General features: G+C 39.4%; 1 protein-coding gene across 1 annotated transcript in view; it reads left to right on the top strand.

Moving 5' to 3' along the window:
- The window catches only part of zgc:153039 (uncharacterized protein LOC767698 homolog), a 55,495-nt gene extending 39,245 nt beyond the window's left edge, over window positions 1-16,250 (top strand). The window contains exons 10-13 of the mRNA XM_046388444.1: window positions 5,873-6,065; window positions 10,471-10,645; window positions 12,237-12,383; window positions 13,284-16,250. Of these exons, the coding sequence (XP_046244400.1) occupies window positions 5,873-6,065; window positions 10,471-10,645; window positions 12,237-12,383; window positions 13,284-14,245 (1,477 nt within the window). The 3' untranslated portion in view covers window positions 14,246-16,250. The remainder of the gene's footprint in view (window positions 1-5,872; window positions 6,066-10,470; window positions 10,646-12,236; window positions 12,384-13,283) is intronic.
- The last annotated feature ends 7,763 nt before the right edge of the window (window positions 16,251-24,013 follow it).

Here is a 24,013-nt window from a genome sequence, read left to right as displayed (position 1 = left end):
TTATCATGTTGATCATCTTAGTAACATTTCTTATTTAGCATTAAACACAAAGTACAGCTGAGGATGATGGGAACATACAGGTATTTCATCATAGTATTGGGTAAGTGAGAAGTTTGATTGTAGTGCTAGACGAAGAATCAGACGATCACCAAACTTATCAAAGGTGACCAAAGATGTTAAATAATAATAATCCAAATTTCAGCATCTGCCTCAAAAATCAAAAATGGTCTGGTTTTAACTGCAAATAATAATTTTGTGAAATGGGGTAGATTTATGCCCCGGTTCAATAGCATGAGACTCTTGAATATCATGGTGAAATATTGTTTTTCAGCATCTTTGATCTTTTTAAAGGATTTCAAACTTTTAACTTGTTTCCATTCTCCATTGTCCCTTTGCCTCTTATCGGTGAAATAAGCTGTTTCTCTTTCCTTCTAATTGAGCTTCCTGTTGGTTTCACCCCCTGCTATCCTCTTGATACTTTAGTACTTTCCTGCTGCGAGGTGTTCAGCAGCAGTTACTCTTCCCCCTCTTAAATAGTCTAAATCTGTTATCGGATCCATGCAGGAAGCCAGTCAGCCATTTGAGCTACATTGTGTAATTACAGCTGGAACTATTTTAACGAATGCTTACCCACAGGACTGCAGTTATTGCAGGGAAATTGGGGTCAATTACATGACCACTGTGTGGCTCCAAATCCCAGACCCCTTCAACTCATTTACACTTAAATGGCACAAACACACATTTAAAAATATACTTTGACAGGTACATATGTGCAATGAGTACAACTAATTCACTCATTACTTCCACCACGGAGGTTGTGTTTTCATTTGTTTGTTTTTCTGTTTGTCAGCACGATTATGGATAAACTACTGGCTTGATTTTCTTGACACTTGTAGAAAAGATGTAGCACTGACCAAGAAAGAACCCACTCAGCTTCAGAGCAGATCCTAATCACAGGGCGGATACAAAAAATTATGTGAGTAGGATTGAGTCGCAGGTTGATCCCTCATTCCTGGCACGAGAAAGCAGTGATGGTCCAGCGAGGTAGATGGTAAATGAATGGTGATGTTGGCAACAACAAAGCAATGAATCAGAGAAAAAAGGCTTTATTTTCTGATTGTTTCATGCCGGTTAGGTTCTAAAGCACAAATAAACATGGCCACACCTCCACACTTCCCTGCAGGAAGGTGCCACATTGATGGATTTTGTGTGAGTTCGGATGAAGTGCACATTGAACATTCATGACAGAAACAGATGTGTGTTAGAACATTTTTAGCCTATAATCTGACCTCACACCCTGGACACTGTTATTGGCTGGGGTCTGCAAGCCCACTACCCAAAGACTGACACTCAGAAATGTCCCCAGCAAAATAACAATAAAAAGACAATACACACACTTCCACTGTCTCATAAGTGATGACTGAGAGGTGATGTTGATGCTTCAGCTATGCACAAGCATATGCTGACATAATTTAAACAATTTTCTAAATATATCCAGGCATACACTGGCTGTACTGTGCTTGCACCTTTGCATATCATAAGAGTGGACTACTGGCTTTGGTGGAGGTATGTGCTCTCCATGTGCCCTTTTAGTTCATATATCAGTGCAAGCTCATGCACATAAATACTGTGAGAAATACTGTGAGATCAGTTTGCAGCTTATTTTCTGTGTGTGGTGTTTGTTTTAATTGCTATGCTCCCAGTTTTAGCTCCACATTTGTTTTGAAGCTGCTGTGCAGTCACACATTAAATGGCTCTGTAGGTGTGTGTGTGTGTGTCTGTGTGTCTGTCTGTATTGAAATAGTTATGGTTTGTCTGTGAGATTCAGATGACTTGCTGTTAAAATTTGACCATTTAAAAAATATTCCACTTAATTGTTGCCTGAATTGCATTACTGAAGTGTATATTGATTGAAATTTTCATTATAAATGCCCCAAAGTGCCCCAAAGTCTGTCTGCATTAATGACATCAGCTGCCACATACTGTTAATTGGTATTCAACTTACAGTGGTTGTGTGGCAGAGGGTTACAACAACAGATGATAGTTTCAGCCTGATCTGCTGCAGGATCAGTCATAAACAGCAGAGGCCAGAGGGCAGGTTTTAAGGAAAAAAAACAAAAACGTCATGGTGTCAAAAGCCAAGCAAGCAGTCACAAGTATAGCGTCAGCAGCAACTCGGACTGAAAGCACAGGATGTCTGCTTAACAGCACAGCATAAAATACCTCTAAAATAACAACTAATTTAAATAAAAGTAAAAGTAAAAAGTAATAAAACAACGTTGATAGTCTTAACAAAAGCAGAACACTGTGAGCTCAAACAAATAGGCGTTTACTACAGGTGTATGATTACAGGGTGTTTAATTGTACTAAAGCTTATATAACTAAATTTTATAAATCTTATGTTTGCTAAATCTTAAATGATGATGATGTTGTGTTTTAGGACTTTCTATCTTTGAATCTGCCTGAATTTCTAATCAAGCCACATGTATCAAGTGTCTTAAATGTCTCCTAAATATTATTATTCCTGTCAGGGTGGAAAAGTCTCTGTAAGACGAGTTTAGGCCATCATGTGACAGTGAAGCCCAGACAAATTAAATGCTTTCATTGGTGTGTAGCAGTATTGTTTCAGTATTGGGAAACTTTGGTTCATTTTCCAGATGGCTCACTCACTCTTATGAAATTGCTGTATTATGTATTCTTTACTTTTTGAAGTAAAAGGAGATGGATAATTCCCACTGTCTCATATCTTTTTACAGTTTTTCCAAACAACATGCAAGTCATCGGACCTTACACTTAAAATGGGTTTCTGCAGGCTTCAAATTCAGCACTTTTTAAGACCCCTTAAGGCCATTATGAATGCAATTTAAGACTTGTTTTTATTTCACATCCTTATTTTCCACGTCCTTACAAGTCCCAGAATTACTTGCAAAGTAAATTAATTTATTCTCAATCACCTGAACATGACTGCACTGAACTGTGTGTATGCAAGAGTGATTAATCAGAGACTCTCTTGGCTGCATTCTCCTCCTCAATGTTCTTGAGCTCAGCTACCTTTCCCTTGCAGCCCCTTCACAGAGCGTTTGAATTTGAAATTTTTTTTATGAGTGGGACTATCCGACTGTCCACCTTACCCTCAGTGTCTCTGTTAACCTGTATAGGTCTCAGGCTGGACTTTCAGAGATCTTTTAGAGTAGACCACTCTGGGGCTGGACTTAAGTGATGCTCTCAGTGTGAATATAGGGGAACACTGGGCGATGGCAGACATTTGCAGGGGGGTATTTACTGCTACTTTACTGCTTTACTGCTACTCTAATGAAATTATACCTGAAGTTTCTAATGTAAGTGTTATTTTTGTATACATGGTACAGCAGGCTTCAAATTTGTTATTTTGAAAAGGCTTCAACCAGCTACTAAACGCGCTGTTTTTTGAGTGAGGTCTTGTTGAACCTAGAAACTATTTAACTTCTTACATCTAGAAGAAGCTACCACATTAGGTCGCACACAACACTGCAATGCCCCCCCCCCCCCCCCCCCACCAACATGCAGACTGAAGTTAATGCAAAAAACAACATTAACTAACTCTTTAGATGGCAAGATGACTTTTTCATGCTGTGAAATCTTAATATGAACACGTCTCCTGTTTAAAGAAGGGGGTCTTAGAGTGTAAAAGATCATTCAGGATCTGAGTGAAAAAAACCTGCCAATATTTGCAATAAGGTCAGCAAGCAGTAGTACTCTGAAAAGGTATTTCTTTGCTAATGCTAGACTTTAATAATTTACTAATGAAATTTGTGTCTCATTTGCTTTTTAGCCCAGGTGGAGGGATAACTATGTTTGGAGAATGTTGATTTCATTCCAGCTGCCTTTTCACTCTAATCCTCTGTGTTTTGTTAAATCCCTCTCAGTCTAAAGAGCTGACATTTGGGGAGTGCCTCTTTACAGGTGTTGGGTATGAGCCAGTAGCTAACAAAAGGTTTTTCTTATCATATCGAACAAAACATTTATAAGCCACGTGTACTAAAGCGGTGCACTGTTCATGGAATGTGCCATTACACTTAAAACTTGAAACACTTTAAAAAAAAGGTCATTCAGTTTGTCTATATAAATTTCAGAGTAAGACCACGTTTACAAAATGTCTCTTTTGATATGCAAAGTAACAGGAACTTTTTCTCGAAAAAGAAACGTCACATTTAAAGTTTGCATAAAGTTTGAATTTCCCTCGGGATCAATAAAGTATCTATCTATCTGTCTAGTAAAGAGCACCAGTTATCCAGAGCATCAAAACCTTATAAATTTCTAATATTAATTGCCTATAAAATTCACTCCAAAGTCTCTTTACACTGCGTATCTTCACTTATCTTGCCAAATGAGTGATGAAAGCAAACACATTCTCACACATCAGAGCCCTTTTTTATTTTTAGGCATGTTTTATGAATAACATCTTCTTATAACATTCTTTTCTGCTAACCTGCAGAACATGTTTACAGCGATATTTGACATATTATGACAGAATGTGCTATGAGGTCTCAATGGGGTAGGTGATGCATTCAGTGTAATCAATGCACTTTAATTGCTTTAATCAAAACTTGTCTAATGTCAGAGGAGTCTAACTAATTATTCAATTCTCCAGTTCACCTCAGCTCTACGGAGCACTGTAGCATCTTTCACTTAATTGTTGTGGTTATGTAAATAAATGAGAAAATAATATAACTATAAACAGTATAATTTCTATAATAATATAACTGTAAACAGTTACAGTTCGAACATAAATGCAATCAAGTGACAGTTTGCTAAAGATTTGAGTGTAACACCATCAACGGAAGGATGGATTACAAGGAGCTGTCTCTATTTCTAGACAGGCTGTGTTCATGGAGCAGTATGCATTCACTCTGCCAGTCATGCATAACTGGTGCTGAGTAATATTGTGAGTAACAGGTTTACACTACTTCATTTAAATTTATCTTTGTAGGACTTTTCATCTTTATTTCCCTGTTTTAAACGTATGTTAAAAAGTAATCAAGGCTGATAAGTTACATTCATTGATGAAGTAATGGAATTAGTTCCATTACTTAGAACTTTTTTATCAGGGTAACTAGTAATCTAGAGCTTGTTACGTTTCAAAAGTAGCTTTCCAACACTGCTGGCAACTTGTTTGGTTCACTTTCACCACTCTCGGCAACCTTGTTTCCAGTCGCCGCAGGCAGCAGCTGATCTCTAATAAACCATACTTGTACCATAACCCTTTCCTAAGTGTTGCAGGAGATCAAAAAAATAGTGAATATTAAATGGCGTTCATCAAGTGAACCAAGAAGGTGACTCCAAACAAATTCTGATGTTGTTCTGCCTGAGTAAATAAACCACAGTTTGTTGCCATATCAATTTAAGGTGATAATATGCAATTTTTGCAGCTTGTGCTGCTGGCCCCAAGTGGCCAACAAAATACAAGTTTGGTAGATTTTACTTATGAAGGTCTGACTCTTTGTGTTACAGACTGTGTTAGTGAATGATGACATCTTTCATACAGTAACAGTAACTGCCTTTGGTGCCTTGCAGGTTATATTAGTATCCCAAGTCTTAAAAATGGTATCATAGCAGTGAACACTGGTGCAATTTTCCAAGGCAGAGAGACCAATATAGACAGTAAGTGTAGCTTTCATCAGGATGGAATGTGTGAATTTCAGTGCAGTGTGAGAGAGAGTTAACACCTCCATAAACTGTAATTAAAATGATAACAATATATATAAACAAGTAGCGAGGTTCAGGGAAGAAGCCTTAATCAGATCTTCAGCAGGTGATTCTGAGTTGTTCTGAGTACAGAGTGTCATCTGTATTGCACCCACCCTAACTTTTACCTTCCCTGTTCTCCTCTTAGGCCCACCTTCCGTTATTTCACCTGGCATACATGCGTGTTGGGCATCGTGGGTTGTGCCGTCATGATGTTTCTGATCAACGCCATCTACGCCTCAGCCAGCATCGCCTTCATGTTGCTGCTGCTTCTGCTGATTCACTACCTCAGTCCCACCTCCAGTTGGGGATACATCAGCCAGGCTCTTATTTTCCACCAGGTCTGACACACACACACACACACACACACACCCACACACAAACACAAACACTTACACACTCACTCTCAGTACTGCATTGTCATTACTAGAGCAACTAAAATCTCATCCCCTCAGCTTTACAAGAGCCTGTACCTCTGCCAAGCAATCGTTCTATCAGGTTTATAGAGACATGCAGACGCACACACACACACACACAAAGACAGTCTGATCTGTGCTTCCCTCTCCCTCAGCCAAACCTTCTCCATTTAGCAGACAAACACACACATACACACCACGCTGCCTTGTCATTCCTGCAGCAGCTATCTATCACATTTATATCGGGTTTACCAGACATACACACATCTGCATCTTTTCGCTCAGCAAAGGTCTCTATTTATTACACACATACATATTACAAACTCTCAAACACACACACACACACACACACACACACACACATCAAGCTTTACATCATCCAGCTCTCCATGTCCTCTGTCTGGCGAGCCTGTTGCTCTCAAGGAGAGGGGGCACAACTGCCAGGAGGGCCTGTTGCCGAGGGAAACTGTTGCCAAGGCTTCGGGCAGGGGTTATGGGCAGGGAGGGTGAGGGTGGCTGGGTCTGCCAGCAGCTTGTCAGGAGGCAGAACATTATTACAACCACTTAACTTATTGAGCTTTTCTTCCTCGTCTCCTTCCCCTCCTTTAATTTTCTCTTCCTGTTCTCCTCATTTCCCCCCTCCTCCTTTCCTCTGTTTTCTTTCAATCCCAAGACAGCAGCTATGAGCTAAAAGCACGCTTGATTGGTCACCCTTAGTCTCCCCCCTTCTCAGAGTCAGTAGGTGATAGGTAGTTGACGCGGTATCATTGATGGGTTATTGAATGTGGGAGCAACTGGATCAGAGCCTCTATACTAAAAGGCTCTTAACAAAGAGATGCAAAATGACCACAAAAAGATTAGAGAGACACACAAAGTGGCCCCAAATAGACAAAACCTCGACAACCAGACACACAAACAACCTCAAACAGGTGCAAATGCCTCTTTCACTCTGGGAGTCTTGCTCCTGTGCAGAAATGTTGTGGGGCATTTTACATGTCTGTGTCCAAGAGTCCATTATTTCATAATCTGTCCAAGACTGGAGTTATAAATAGCAGTATGCTTCATGTTAGAATAAAAGTTGCTTATTTAGCATAATTTATTACAGTGAGTGAACAATGTAACTATTAATAATGTACAGTTTATTATTGCCAAGAATCAGGGTTTTAACTGTGCGTCTTCAGACATTATTACTCATTTTACAAATGCGCCTCCTTTCTTTAAATTTGGATCCCATTCTGCCAATTACACTAATGGTCCTAGCAGAAGATGCCAAGAATGTGCATGTACATATCTCACATATGTGCACTCATATTCTGCTCCTGCACCTTCCAGCATTAGCCAATGGCAGGGCGCCAACTGGGTGACATTGAAGCAGGGACGGGGGACACAGCAGCTCACAACGAAAAACACACTAGGAGATAACACGCTGCTGGCAACAGTGTTTAGAGAGAAAAAGAACAAAGAAAAAGACAAACTGAGGCAAGAAATGCTGATGGTATCGTGGGAGGGAAAGATGGCGACAGAATATAAGCAGCAAGAGGAGATGAGTGATTGAGAAGCTAAGTGATGGATGAGACTGAAGCGACAGAGAAATGATGATAGCCTGATGGATGAGACGACTGGAAAATGAAGAGATAAAGAGAAACAGATGACTAGATGAGTGGATGCAGTTGGACTTTGCCTCTGAGTCCCAGTTTTTACCATTTTTGCATGCATTTGGCGGTTGCGGTCATGAAAACAGCTACAATGATTATGATGGTAATAATGTTGGAAACAGTTGCATCTTCATTTTTGATTGATGGCTGTATGAACTCACATGTACACTTTGCAGCTTCAGAACCTTGAGCTCAACTTGTATTTCCAAGATAGTCATTAGTGGTGTGATTCTTTTTTCCCCGCTCTTTTCAGGTTAAATCCCTGGTGTGGAGCTGCAACACAAGAAAAGTGTCATTCTTTAATTTTTCCTCCAATTTCTGATTATTACCTCAAGCCTATCAAACACACCCTAAAAGTGTTTTCAGGTGAAAGTCATTCTAAAGTGATGTTTTCCATTTAAGGGCCGTATTAACCAAGAAAGGGCCACTGCTTTAATTGGCTAGCGCTTTAGGCTCCACTCTCCTCCTTCTAAATATGAAGTGATTTGTTGACCCCTGTAAAGATCACTTTCTTCTCATCACATCCCTACTGCGCTTAAATCATAGATGACTTTCTCCCCAACTTACCTGACAGTGTACGGTACTCTATTTTTAATAAGGATCACTCAAAAGTGCAAGAACCATGAAAAACAGAATCTTTGTCCCTCAGAGAGGTAAATCTGACAGTGCTTTAACATGGTGGACATGTCGTCACTGAGCTAATGGTCATTAATTCCAATGAGGGTATAAATGGACTGTTAATCATTGCTAGTAGACTGTAGATTTAGATCTAATGTTTGGTTCCACTTGGTTACCTTTCCTTAATGGTACCTTGATGCCACCTCATTAACGCACTTTCAGAATCCTAACGATGCTTGTGTGGTGGTGTGCATTGTAATATTGGTGCATTTAGTCATACACCCATAATCACAGGTGGGTGCATTTTTACCAACGAGTTTGATTGACACATGAATGCATACATATACACATATGCATGCAAATACATACACACTAAACCGGTCGCTTCTATAGTCTCTTACCCTAATGGGATGTTGATGAGAGATGTAATGTGTCTCTACCTAACAGCACATGCATGCATATAAAGCAGACATACACACACACAGGAAGATTGAGTCCCTTAAAACAAGACTGTATAGCTTTTACCGAACGGCGGCCACTGTGACCACTAGCAGTTGTTACATTACAAAAAATTGTTGTGATTTTGATGTGTTTACTATTCATTTAACTTCTGTCATAAAACAACTGAATTATTCAGCTGTGACTTGCTAAAACACATTATAATGGTAGTACTAATACAGTAATGTTCACTAATGTTAGCAAGCTTTATACACCGTAAGCTATTGGTCATACCAGACCAAGTACGGCTGCAGCAGCAATGCATTTGTCATTTGTAACTTAATTTGTCAGAGGAAGACACTTCTTCTTTCAAAAATTACAGAGCCTCACTTCAAGTTCAGAACTTGAAAGAAAAAAAAGTCCATTGATCCATTTGCGACTCATTTGCTTAACTGTACTTCTTGGCAGCTCATTCAGGTTATTTAAAACACTTTCGTCTAGTCCACGCTGAGCTGTGTCTTGTGGGACCTTTTGGGGGTTTGTTTTTCTTACGTATTTGCCTTTAATCCCAAATAAATCAAACAATCAAATCCAAAATATACAGTGAAATAAAAAAGAAAAATAAATGTATAGGGAGAAATTAGACCAGATGCAGACAAATATTTAAATTTAGTGTAATCTGAATTGCTTGTAAATGCCAAGCTAGTCTGGAAATGAGCAGTCACACCACATGTTCCATTTATTAGTCATTGTGGAGCTTTTGATCATGTCACATGATCAGCAGATAAGGTTGTTATTAAATTTCCATTTTTCTCAGCACCTTTAGGACTTTCTTTTTGCCTTAAAGCTGAGGTTCAAAGTTAATTTAAGGCCTGGATGTGATGATAAACAGATCCAGAACAGTCACTATGCTGACCTTGTAATGAAACAGTTTACCAATTACATATCTGCTTTGTAGTTCAGAGAAAGAGGTTTGTGAATTTGTGTCACCTGAAATTTTCAAATGGAAATAGCCAAGTAACTTACTGAAACTAATTGATTTGGATGAATTACCATAACCTAAATCTTATTATACTAAAGTGTTGAACTTGTTTAACAATTAAAATATATAAGCTTTAGGAGCTTAGGGACTCAAATATACAATCATACCTTTAACGTATACACTACCTGCATCTCTCTCTCTCTATCTTAACTTCAAATGAGCTCATTAACAGTTTTGTTTCCAAAGTGATTTATTTAACATATATATTTTCCCTGTCCATAAGTAATGATATAGCTGAGCGTGAAATTCATTGCTGGGTTTATTACAGGCAGTTACCTGTATCCCATGTCAAATCTTAATACACCAATGATCCACAGAAGTTGCTTCCCCTTTCTACATAATGTCCCCAATCATGGAGGAGAAGCAAAACACGAAACAGATATCTAATATATTAATATGTTCAAACCTGTCTGTGACCAATTTCTTCTTGTTTAATTCAAATCCCGCAGTGTAAAGAAAGTCACAAATGAAATCTGTAGGCTGAAAAATGTGTGTATTCAAAGACAGTTGGACCAACAGGGTTAAAAAAATATATATCAGTAAACAACCTTCATCCCAGTTCTCTTGTTTCCTATAGGTGCGTAAGTACCTGCTAATGCTGGATGTGAGGAAGGATCACGTCAAGTTCTGGAGACCTCAGGTCCTGCTGATGGTTTCCAACCCTCGCAGCAGTGTGGGCCTCATCACCTTCATCAATGACATCAAGAAGAGCGGCCTCTACGTGCTGGGGCATGTCCAGCTAGGAGATCTCAGTAAGGACTCAGAAATTTAGCTCACTGACCCACTATTAAGGTCTTATCTACACAGGAATTTTTCTTCTCTGTTAAAAAAAAAAACAACAAAAACTCAAAACGTAGAGGAAAATACTTGTTTTCGAAACTCAATGTACATGGGTGCTTGCGTTCAGTCGTGCTTCTTGTAATCTTGCAATATAACATTTACGTTATAGATCATTATCCTATTTTGAAACACTGTGATAACAGGAAACCACACAGTGTTGACTTCTAAAGTTTGTTTGCATCCTCAGATCATCAGGAGTGCTTGAATGTTTACTTCTGCACCATTTCTCATGTAAAGCAGCACAGCATGACAGGGCAGCTATTAATTGAGCAAAAAATGAGCAAAACAAACTGGGGCTGTGACGGGGTTTAGTTTTTGGATAATTTAACATAATTGTGACATTAGGCAAAACTAAAAGTTTTTTGGGTGTTTTTTTTTTGTTTGTTTGTTTTTTACAGTCAACCTCAACACTATTGTTGAATTTAAATAGCTATTTGTTGCACCACACTGCACTACTACAGCCAGTTCAAAAAACTGTGAGGTCTTTTCAAAATATATTGCTATATGAAGAGCAGAGTGCCTCCGGTTTTCACAGTGAGCAGTGCGTCATCCTTTGGACCTTTTATTAGCATGCTAGAACTTTCTCCATGACATCGACTCATCTGCTGCTGTTTTATTTCTAGGGAAGTAATTGCTTCACACGGTGCTCAGGAGGCGTCTCCCTTCCTCCCTGCAGGAGCACACATTTACAGAGTGTAAAGGACCAGGGTCATTGATTGTTTTCTTTGTCTTTAGAGGATTTTCTTTGGGGTTTTTATGTGATGCTGTGAGACTGGGACTGCCCCTGAATAGAACCTTCACAATCTAGATCTTCCGAGTGCTTCACAGTGAAAAAAAAATGACATGTTGAGTAGCCGCTGAAGAGCCCTTGTCTCATTTTGCGTACCGAAGAGGCACTTGGCCTAGAGAAATATGAAGGTGTCATTCATTCACATAATTACACTCAAGATGAATTTGTTGTTGAGGAATACCAGCACCTTTCACATTGCCTTTTACTGTATTTTAAGTCGGACCATTTATTCTCTCACTTGTGGTCAGTCTGAAAGCTGAATGCAGAGAGTACTTTTCCATAAGAACAACAGTATGAGAAAGAGGTCCTTCCAGATGAATTGTGTCTGAAGCTCACAGATGTGGCCTGTGGCTTTCTCTCTACATACATATTGATGTTTTTTTTGGATGATTGATCACCTGCCTGCCTGTTTGTACTCCCCAATATCTTTCTCCCTGTCTCACATTCTGTCTGCGCTGTCACGTGTGCTTGCATCTTTCTCTGTCTGTGCCACCCCACATCTCAGCATCTTGTCTTGTATCTCTCTCACGCTGTGCCTCTAATTCCAGCTCTGTCATACCGACTTCTCTACTGTCTCCTTTGACTTGTATATCACGTTCTTGGCCTTCTGTTCTGTTTCCTTTACCTTCTCTGAATCCAAATGTACTTCTGTTGAACTGTCAGCTGTATTTCTCACCTCATACCATTTTTTTTGCTCTCTTCCACCCTTCCAGACACTTTACCATCCGATCCTCTGCAGTCCCAGTATGACTCCTGGTTGTCCCTGGTGGACCATCTAAACATCAAAGCTTTCGTCAATCTGACACTGGCCGATTCTGTGCGTCATGGGGTCCAACATCTACTCTTCATCTCTGGACTAGGTCAGTTTCACCATCATCACCACAAAAGTGCCTTTTAGTTAATAAGGACACTGGAAAACTTACACCGATGTCCTAGATCACAGCTGCTATCTTAAAGCTGACTTTGTGTAGGAACATTCTGGAGCCTGTGGCAACATAAAGTACGTTGGCAGAGTTTGTGTAATTACTAGTCAGAAGAGGTGAGACTAAACTTCCACAATGCAGGTTTAAACTAAAAATCCTCACAGTACTTCAATTTTAACTACCATGTCAGAAATATGCATTCAGCTGCAACTTCAAATTCTTTCAGTTCTTCAAACTTCAGCTACAAAGTTGGCATTAGTGATTATTTTTAGTATCAATTAATCTGTTGATTATTTTCGCAATTTACCATGATTAATCCTTAGGTCTCATCACACTTTCCCAGAGCCCCAAGTGATGTCTTCAAACTAATTTTCTTTCGACTGACTAATCCATTCATCGATAATCGTGGCTGCTCTGCAATACTTTAACCTAAATTACACGATATAGACAAAAGCATTGGGACACACCTCTTTATTATTGAATTCAGGTGTGGCATGGAGCTGTTTTTCATGGGTTGGGCCGGGCTCCTTACTTCCACTGAAGGGAAATCTTAATGCTTAAAGCTGATATTTAGCATACGTACATAACATCAAACTCCAAACTTTCAGAGAGAGAGTTCACTCTCTGTGGTTTTCTTTTCTCTTATCTCTCTTTGGCCTTCCTCCAGTTCTCACCCCACCACTTGTCTCTTATTTTCACTTAATAATACCATAAAAAAAAAATTAATACAAGAAATCAATTATAATGATAAAGAAACAATTTGTATTTGATTGTAACAAATGGTCTCATCTCATTCTTTTCCTTGTTTTTCTTTTCTCCTCCTTCCCCTCTTTCTAGGTGGGATGCGTCCCAACACCCTTGTCCTCGGTTTCTACGACAACTGTCTCCCAAAGGACAAGCTGATTGATCCTTCGCTGTCTACCATTCAGTGCACAGATCCCACAGGCCCCTCACAGCAGCTTGGACAACAGCCTTCTCTCTTCCACTTTGCCTCCCTGCGGGGGTCCAGCGACAGGCGAGATTATGGTGAATTTGGAGACGGGAAGGTTCTAGGACCCCAGGAGTACATAGCAATCATTGCAGATGCCATGAAGATGCTCAAGAATGTGGTGCTTGCCCGATACTTCAACAACTTTGATCGAGTCCAGGTCCTCTCACCACCCCCCTCGTCCCCAGGGAGGGGAGCCGTGTACGTCGACGTCTGGCCAGTCAACCTCCTGCGTCCGGACAGCAGTAGCTATGTTGATACCTGCTCTCTGTTCCTGCTTCAGCTGGCCTGCATCCTTAACATGGTGAGAGCCTGGCGCAAAGCTACGCTCCGTCTCTTCCTGTGCGTGGAGGAAGGACGAAGCGTGAGAGGCTCGGAGGAGAAGCTGGGGCAGCTGTTGAAAGAGTTGAGAATTAAGGCTCAGATCTACCCTGTGCCCTGGGACCAGCAGGTGGCACTACACTGGCAGCGCCAAGGTGAGTGGGGAAAGAAGCATTTACCACAATCCCGTGATACCACTACAGAAGAGCAGAAGCCAAGAGCAGATGAGGAAGAGGAGGACGAAGATTATGTTAATAGCTTTCCGAGCAATGCCACTCGCCTGTCTGATGACTACTTGTCTGCTGTCAACAAGCTGATCCTGGACGCAGCTCAGCCCGCTCCAGCTGTGCGGTTCCTGTACTTGCCCCGCCCCCCAGCTGACACCCGCCGCTACACCACCTACTTACACCAACTGGAGCTGCTGACCCAGAACCTGGGCCCCACGCTGCTCATCCACGGTGTCACGCCCGTCATCACCACTGACCTTTGAACAGTCTCCTTCTCTCAGGTGCCAAGATCTGGTGAGTTTAGCAGCGTCACCACCAGCTTCCCTGTGAAGGACAGCACCACTGCAGACGCCAACGGTACTGACCTCTCCACCAAACCACAGACTGAGGGAAGAGGAGAAGAAAATTGCTCTTGAAAAATTTAACCCAGACTGGGATGTCACTGTTAACTCATCGACACCATGTGCACTGTCTCACACAATTTAAAGGTACAACATGGAAGAGATGAAGAGTATTTTTAAAATACTTACTACACAGTCACTACACAGTTGATTTTCTTATGTCGTCAACTTGTAGTTCTGTTTTGTTTTTTTTTTACAACTTAAGCATGAAACAACCATACTGTGGTTTAACTTACCAAAGGTTCAGACAAATGTACGACCTGCCAAGCAGGCCAGTCAAAAGCAGTATCAACCAGAATGCTGTCAAATGTGTTCTTTTTAATCCAGTTTTACCCATGTTACAATACATGACAGCCCATGGGGGGAGGGGGGATTTAGTTTGCCTTTAAGCCTCTCTCGCTCCATCAGCTGTTTGTTCATCTACAGTATCTGAAACAGAGAGGTATAACTCCTTATACATTCTAGGGAGACTTCCCTCGTTCCTTTCTCGAAATGTTTTCTTGGTGGCTCACGTTCCTTAAAATGATTATTCCATATGTCTAGAGATCAAAAAGTGCCTTGCTAGTTAGGGAGCCAAAGTTCGGAGTCATTCCATCACTGAAAGAAAGTTGGACTGCATTGCACCTTGGAACAGACATTTGCAGGAAATCTGCTTTTCCATTTTAGGAGCTTGAAACAAAGGAAGCAGTTGAACAATTTTATCTATGGTGCTGCATTGGAAGTCTTCAAAGTTTTATTCCATTTTTTTTTCTTTTTTTCTTTTTTTTTTTTGTCAAGAAGACATTCCACTTGATTCCAAATGCACTTTTGTTCTTCCTCTGCCAAGCTGCATGTTGTGCAGCTCGCCTACAGTCCTCAAACATGTTTACAGTGCCAATTACTACTGTGATTATCCACAATATTTTATTCATTGTTTTATGTTTTTAGGTAATTTTTAGACTTTTCTATTGGACTCATTAGTGACCATCGTGGCCTGAATACTGAAGTGCCTAAATGATTTTAAATATTCAATCAATTCAACAACTTGGGCTTTTCCGCAAAGTATTTCTAACATTAAAGTGACCCTATGTAAGTTTTTTCGAAACAGTGGCCACCAGAGTGTATGTCGGTAGCACAAGGAGAACTGAACTGTTATTGTCAACCACACAGAAATATCAGTCTATACAAAGTATCCTAATATTGGCCTCAATTAGTATAAGAATTACTATAAGCAATATTATTTCTTTTCCCCAGGACGGGGAAGGAAGGTCATGAATATTTAGATAGCAAAATGTTGTTCAACCAATCATAGTGAATAAACGAACCAAAACTGCTAATGGCCACGCAAACGAGGTCTGAAGTTCCTGATACCTGCTGCTAATCTGAGAATACAGCAGCCAGTGTCCCCTGAATACCAAGCTGACAATTTGGATGAAGAATCATTTCTGCTTTTGTAAGCAAGAATATAATGTATAATTTTGTGTTCTAAAGACTTAGAAAAGGCTTTTGTAAGTCATAAACGTTGTCATAAACGGTCAGCGGGTTAAATAGAGGACTTTTACACTGGAGATCTGGGTTTGACTCCTATATTATATTGTGATTTATTATTTTCAGGATATTTTTTTTTATTATTATTATTTTCAGTTTTCATTTGTAGTTTGGTTAGGTTTAAGTGAAAAAACCCTACTTGCTTAGGTTTAGGAAAAGATTAGGGTTTGGGTTGAAATAGATCCTGTCACAACATTAACGCCATGTTACGAAGGCTTCCTGAAAGGCCTTTCACGTGCCTATTCTGACAGTACAGCAGCTGGTGTCTTCTAAACACCACAGTTACGCTATAGATAAAGTCATTACTGCTTTTAGACCAATATTAGAATGTACTCTGATTTAAAAAAAAAAACAGACAAGAATTTCTCGTGCAAATCATCAAAAAATGATAAAAGTTTTGCGAGAACAATCAAGAGTGATGTACATGTTTATGAAAATAGGATCATTATAGTTTTGGACATCCAGAATGTTTGTTCACTGAATTGGATGAACAACATTTCAGGCTCATTAAATATTCATGACCAATAAATATAATGATAACAACAAAAACCTGTGAGAGTATTGACTTGAGAAAAGGTACGTTTCATTGTTTAGAAATTCACCTTGTCATTTTTAAGAGGAAGAATGTGCTATTTTTCTGTCCAAAGGTAATCTTTGAACTTTGACTTGGCACTTCTGTATGGTTCAAATCCATATTTGATGGATAGCTGGTACTTAGATTTGACCTTATCTTGACATCTCCGTATTTGACATGAGATATATGTTTACTTGTGGACCACTGGGATCCTTCCTATCACCAAGGATGGCTTCTTGTTTGGACACTACAGCCCTCAACAAACCACTGACACTACATTTCTTCATATCTTTGCCTCGGATTTGCTCTCACAGGTGTTCAGAACACTTCTGCAGGTTACTCTCATTTATTGAAGAGATGAAATGTTAAGTGTTTGATTTCCTGTTGAAATCTGAACATATATATGTGTATACTTTACAAAATGTAAACTGAAAGGACATTATAAAAAAGTTTGTATTACGTGTCTTTTCTTTCTCCCCCTTCTTCCTCAGGAGATTGTCTGCGAAAGCCAGATCAAACTTAACTCAGAGCGTACAGACTTTGTTTCCTTTCAGCTGAAGACCAGTTTGTGTGTCTCAGAGTAAAGAGCTGAGGGGGGTTTTGTGTTCGCTGCACTTGTTTGTTTGAGGTAAACTTTGGAAATAGAGGCAGAGAGAGCTCAGCAGCTCAGACACAGAGATACTGGAGGGTGCCAGCCAGCCAAATTACCTTGTCCTACAGTCACCCTCGCCGCCAACCAGGCAGAAATGGATTCCATCTTCACTCTGAGGTGAACAACAGATTGGAGAAATAAACCCAAATAACCATAGATATCTGTTCAGGAGGAGGAAGGCTGACATTTATCACTGAGAGAGAGGACCCCGGCTCTGAGCGCATTTGCTGCGTGTGTGATGTGTGTATACGTGCAAATAAACAGGTTCAGAACTAAGTTTTCTTTATATGTTTGTGTGCGTTTATTAAATACTTATATGAAGAGAAATTGGTGTCAGCACTGGTGACAGACGCTTGTCACCTGTGCTGAAAGACTAAATAAGACTTTGTTGAGACTTGTAAGTAACTGCTGGCGTTCACAAATGCGTTTTCCTATTCAACGACCAGTGGTGGGTTTTTTTTGTTTGTTTGTTTTGGTTTTTTTACAACTACATAGGACCAACTATAATAAATTATTATGCTCTGTTTCCAATTTCAAGTTCATTAGTCTAACAACATTTGCTATTTTAAAAGCTTCCTGTACATATAAATGTTTTTGTACTGATGACCTCACACAAGGTGGATCGTGCTACATTTGTGTGCAGTGGTTTGAGGCTCTTCACTAATGCATTTAATTGCTGGTGAAAAATGCATATGCCTGACTTCCAATGGTTTTATGTGGAAAGGTGTTTTTTTATGCAAAAGCATGCAGTACCTTTGCCTGAGTGCAGCTCTTCATGTGTGGATAACTGAGTTCACTTGATTTGACAAGTGTGTGTGTGTGGGTTTTTTTTGTTTGTTTTTTTTTTTTTAGCTCTTCAAAACTGGATTAAAATATACCTGCAGCTGTTAAAGCCTGTCAAATCCTAAAGCCCCAACCTGCAAAAGTGCCGCTCACAGGTTCACAGCCAACAATGTGTTGTGTGAAACATGAAGTCACCCTCAGATACAGATGACTCCTTTTTTTAGACGATTAGATTGATGAGAAGGTGTTGATTCCTGAGAAACTCTTCCCATCTTTACGCCTTATTCATTTATCATATTGTTATTGATTTAATTTTAATGCAGTTAAAATGTGTTTTTGTCAATGACTCTTTTGCCCCATTCCATGCTGGGAGGTTTCCTCACACACCAGACTAATGTAAGCAGAGTACACATCAGCCTCATGTTTCCTTTACTGAAAAATAAGAGTGCAGTAATATTTAAGATAATTTCATCTAGGATTAGTGAATCAGTCCTCGTCATGTTCAAAAGCTAAGTCAGCTGGAGGAGATTTCACAAGATGAGCCTGATAAAGGCATGTTAGCCTGGATTAGTTGAGCCATGTTTGTAAACCAAGGCTCTGTTCTGAAATAATTAGCCATAAAAGAAAATTTACATTAATTATTCAATTGTTATGTTGGGACAGATGCAGTTAATAAGCATGTCTACAGGCATCAGTGAAGGTACAGCCTTTACCTGCTTGATGTGACAAAAATGCGTTCCATTCACACATTCATCTGTAAATAAATGGCAAACATAATTTTGGACATTGACGTGCACAGGAAGCTTTTCAGAAGCTGTTATCAGGTCTATGAAGTTGAGGGTGGGAATATACAGTAAATAGAGAACTCTGACATTTGTTGAAGTTGGTTCATAATTATCTATAAAACCTCATTTATAAAGATGTTCTTGGATTTATAATTAGACTTCATCATTTCCGATGGTGTGCTGACATTCAATTCACAAAAGATGCTGAGTATTTAAGACTGCTGTAGCAGCTTTTGTGAATCTCATTTGTAACTTACCCACCTGTGATCTGTGAATCTCACATCAACTTAAATTGACAGCACCTGCCTTGTGATTTCCTCTTATTTACAATGCCAACACAAATGAGTCAGAAAATTAGTCAGAAATAACCACGGACCAAAAGAGAAAATCAAACTTTTCGGAAGACCAGATCGCTGTGATGGTAGAGCAGGCTGAAGCCAGACAACCTGTATTATTCACTTGGCTAAATATTGGGTTGACAGACAAAGTCAAACGTGCAGGAAGTGTGTCACTGCTGCAGTGAATGAGATGAGGCACACAGAAAGAACTGTGGCTTATAATAAAAGGAAATTGACCGGCTTAAGAATAGCATAAATGATGTAGTGTGTCCAAAAAACTGACTGTGGGTCTGCTAATTCCTCACGTCCTTTAATATTATATTGCTTATAAAACCCATGCAGAGTTCACCAAAAATTTGGACAAATTTGGACTAAACTGGATTACCCCAACACAACCTGCAGGAAAATCAGGTCAAAGTAAGGTTTTATATACTTGTACACGTAAACTACTGCTTTTCTTTTCAAGTCATGCTTACTAATCAAAAATACTCTGAAGTTAAGGATGGTCCTGTTATACGTTTGATCAAATTGGTCAAAACCGGAAAATGCATACACCATATCTTACCCATAGATCATCATACACATCAGAAACTCAGTTGTATTTTCGGATTATAAAACATGCATATTTGACATTAATTTCTTAGCATATACTTGTAGGTTTCAGAATTTAATTTTGCATTCAAACTCTTTAACTTGTTAAAACAAAAAAGCTGTAGGCTATAAAACGCAAGAGATCAAGACACGAAGGAGGAGGAGGCTGGTTGAGGAGGAGAGGAGCTGCTCCCCCAAAGGGGTTTTCCTGAATATGTGTGTGTGAGAGAGAGAGAGAGAGAGAGAGACAAAATCAAAGTTGGAGACCAACAGGGCTGAGTGTGTGTTTGCCCCTTGAGTCTAAAACTCTGCTCTGTCATGTCTGCAACCCTGATCAGAGGAAACCTGTCACTACCTTGTCACTTGCACCATGTGTCATAGCCCTAACCACCAGGCACGCCACCAGGATACACACACACACACACACCCACTGCATCACTTATAATTTCTACCACACCTTTCATTTCATCTTCCTCTCTGCATCTTCAGATCCACTTAATTTTACATGACAGACAGGTTGCTGGAGTCATAAGATGGATTGGAGGGTGGGATGTCAAGTAGAATTTAGTCACACTGACTCCCAGCTACTAGTTAAGGTTTTTGGAGGCCAAACAGACCCCAGGCTTTTCCTGTGAATCATGTTTGCATTCCAATATGTAGAAAGTGTGTGCGCACATTCAGATTACAGTGAGGCCATTTAAAGAGTTCAACACAGCAGTCAAAGTCTGATTGCTAAAGCCTCTAAAGCACTTCTTTCCTGCTATGATTGCACGTCTACTGTATGTCTTTAGCAGCGTGGCACCGAGATTGCACTGCACAGCCAACACATTCCCTGAACTGAGTGTGTGTACATGTATTTTGTGCTGCTTATTGACAACAATCCAGGAGGAAAGTGCACAACATGGCGTCATGCTGTCTAAAGTGAAGGCTTGAGCAAATCAGTTTTCTTCATGTCAAATTGCAGCTCCATTTTTTTCAAGAATATGTTTCTCAGCCAGTGGGCACTTCACCCCGTCTTGCTCTGACATACATTATAAATAATATGTAAACCATGTGGGGTTTTGCAGGCAAATATTTTTGATCTGCAGAGATTTTCTTGCAACAGTGTACAGGTATTCAGTATTTGACCTGCAACTAAAAATATGAAAATGCCTTCAAGTGAACATTTGGGAATATTATGTACCTGTTATAAATTTAATACAATACCAAGTTACTTTGCTTCTGAAACCTGTTCAGCACACTGACTATTAATCTCTGAGTACTGAAACTCAGCCCAAGTCTGGGAACTCAGGAAAAGGTTTTATTAGATGCATAAGGTAATAGTGCATGTACAGTATCAATTCAATTCAATTCAGTTTATTTATATAGCGCCAATTCACAACAAAAGTTATCTCATGACACTTTCCAATTAGAGCAGGTCTAGACCAAACTCTTTTATTAAATTGTAAAAAGAGAATCTGAGAAACAGACTTGCATATTGAAAGTCTTACATAAAGATGGCCAATAGGCATCCTCTGCTCTTATCTTGTCTAGAAGGAAGGTTTTATTTTATGAATTAAACAAAATGTTTCTCAATAGTTAAATAAAACAATTAAAAATGACAGACTGGCAGACTGGACAGAGAGGGTGAAAGTGAGAGAGAGAAACATACATGCAATAAACATTTCATTACAAAGGACAAACATGACAGGTTTTTATAATTGGAATAATTAAATATTAAATATTTTGCATATTACATATTAAACTATGTATTTTATGTATTTGTTTTTTAGCTGATATGTTGTTTAAGTTAGTTATACTAACACTACATAGAAGAACAACATGGCAGATGTTGACTGGGTTTGTCAGGGGGCCGAATGCAGGTCAGCATGCAAGTCTGGACAGAGAGAGACCTGCAGAGAGATACAGAGAGACACACAAAACTATGAAAACTATGGAAGTAGGGGTGCTGAGGGGCTGCAGCACCATGCTTAGGTCAGGTACTTTTTAAATTGGATATATACTGCATGTGTAGTACTGTAGTAAGCAGTAAGTTTTACTTTAACTCATTCATTATAAATATAAAGCTGTCCAGTTCTAATAATTCCTGCAAAGTCGTGCAGGTTGGTGTTTCTGTGTCACACGCAAACACATTGAGGTGTTTCATCTGTTTTACATTCTCTGCTGGGCTGTTGGAAACAGGTAAAACAATTTAAGACAGTTTAAGCAATTCATCAGGATGTCCATGTAAAATGAATGAATCCAAACAATCAACCAAATCACAATATCTGTTTATATGCAGATTCAATTATATCACCTTGTAAGATGATATATTTCTATTCCTACAAACCCTCCATTCACTGCTACTGCTACAATAAACATACTCCAATATTTCTGACCACTCTATTACCTGACTGATTAACAGATGTTTTTTATTTGCAGGATTTTTAATTGTTAATAGGATCAGTAACTTAAGACATTTAGTACTTGTTAACAGGTTGACTTTGTAATTTCATGATAATGCTGACAAATGCTTGCTATACTATTTGCTGGCAATATAGGCCCCATTGAACATAAGGCCTTACTCAAGCCTTTGTTGTTGTCAAATGTAGTCATGTGACCTATCATATTGTGTAATAATATTACATAAAAATACAATGAAATCAAAAAGAAGCAACTTGGAAGTGGCTGCTTTCACTTTTGAGCACACTGAAAATAAACGTATAAACACACTTCAAAGACGTAGGACTTTAATCTGCTGACTGTCAAAGTCATGACATTTAGTACGTAAAGAACATAATGCAGCGGTCCACACCCTGCTACGGATTTAAATTTACAGGCACTTCTGTCTGGCTGTGTTGTGTCCATGCAGGAAACTTGATAAGCTGTTTAAACTCAAACAGCCAACATCTCAGCAGGCTGTGTGCGCTCTTGTTTGAATAAGGGAATTGAATTAGTGTGGAGCTTAAAAAAGCAAATCTGCAATATTTATCTGCCCTTGTAAGGTTAAAAAAAGATAAGAACAGTAGGTGTATTTAGTATCTTTGGAGAGTATCTAAAACCTGTGATGGATTCTTTAATAATGTACATAAGAGCTAAGCTGAAGTTGAAGTTAACGTGTACTTGTTGAAGTTAGCTCAGCCACTGCTCTGAACCAATTAAAAAATACGGAACCAAAAGAGACTTGTGTGAGCTGGTTAGTGAATGAGTGAGGCATGGTTTCATCCAAAGTAACTGCCCTCTTGAGATTGACAGCCAAGGTATGTGAGTCTGCATGGATGAGTACGTTTATATAATGATAAAATGTACTAATTACAGCCAGGCTTGTGGATCTGTGAGGCTGTACTGTGAAGCTTTAAACTAAATGCTCATGTCAGCATTTTAGTGAGTAAACATTTGCTAATTAGCCTTAACACAAAGTATAGCTAAGGTTGAAGGGAATGTAGCCTGACTCACAGGAAGCAGGCTGCCATTGGCTAATTATTTCAGTCCAAATCCCCCCCCCCCTTCCACAATTTGTGTGTTAACATATTCAAAGTTCACATTGCAATGTGAAATAAACACAGCAACCAAAAATACTCCAGATTAACCTAGCAACCTACACATTGGAAATGGAGTGAATGTTCCACAGGTGGAGAAGAGCTTCTCATTGCTTGTTCTGTTTTATGTTTGACCTATGCTGTGGTGCGACATTCATTCATTTGCATGCACAGGTGGGACAGGATAAGGTGCATAAAGATCAACTGGTTGGATGTCGTTACATTTTTGATTAACTGTCCCACCACACAACTTGGCAACATTAATTTTTCTTCCTCATCTTGGGGGTGAGGATATGCACATGAGTTGATGGGACAAACAAATCACACCAAACCAACACCATTTAAGAAAGTGTGTGCATCATGCAATTTTTAGTATAACAGCAGAGCAAAGAGTTGTTCCTGTTTATCTTTGGCCTTCATCTTTGATATCTATCCTTGGTTACAAGTTGAGCAGTAACAATGGGGATCCTCTCTGTGGTTGAGCCTAGAAAAAGCTTCTAAGGTGTGTGTGTGTGTGTGTGTGTGTGTGTGTGTCAGTGGAAAGGTGTGTGTCCTTGTTGATTGTATTCAGGATCGTTATGAAAGGCCTGTGTATCCCTGAGTGGTGGGAATGAATTGGTGCTGTTGCCATGGTAGATTCTATATTAATTCCATGTAATTGAACCACTGTGAGTGAGTGTGTGTGAGTTGGCATCCTACAAATGCCCTCCTCTCCATCACTCTCATTTTAACATCTGTTTTCACAATGTTTACCTCTCATCCACTCCCCATTTATCCACTGAGCTGCCCGCTCCTTTTCTCACATTTACTTCCTGTCTTGGTCCTTAGAATTAATCTCCAGATTTCCTCTTATTTCTTGTCA

The sequence above is a fragment of the Scatophagus argus genome, chromosome 5 (genome assembly GCF_020382885.2).
Source record: "Scatophagus argus isolate fScaArg1 chromosome 5, fScaArg1.pri, whole genome shotgun sequence".
NCBI lineage: Eukaryota > Metazoa > Chordata > Actinopteri > Scatophagidae > Scatophagus > Scatophagus argus.
This window is presented reverse-complemented; position numbering and strand designations above follow the sequence as displayed.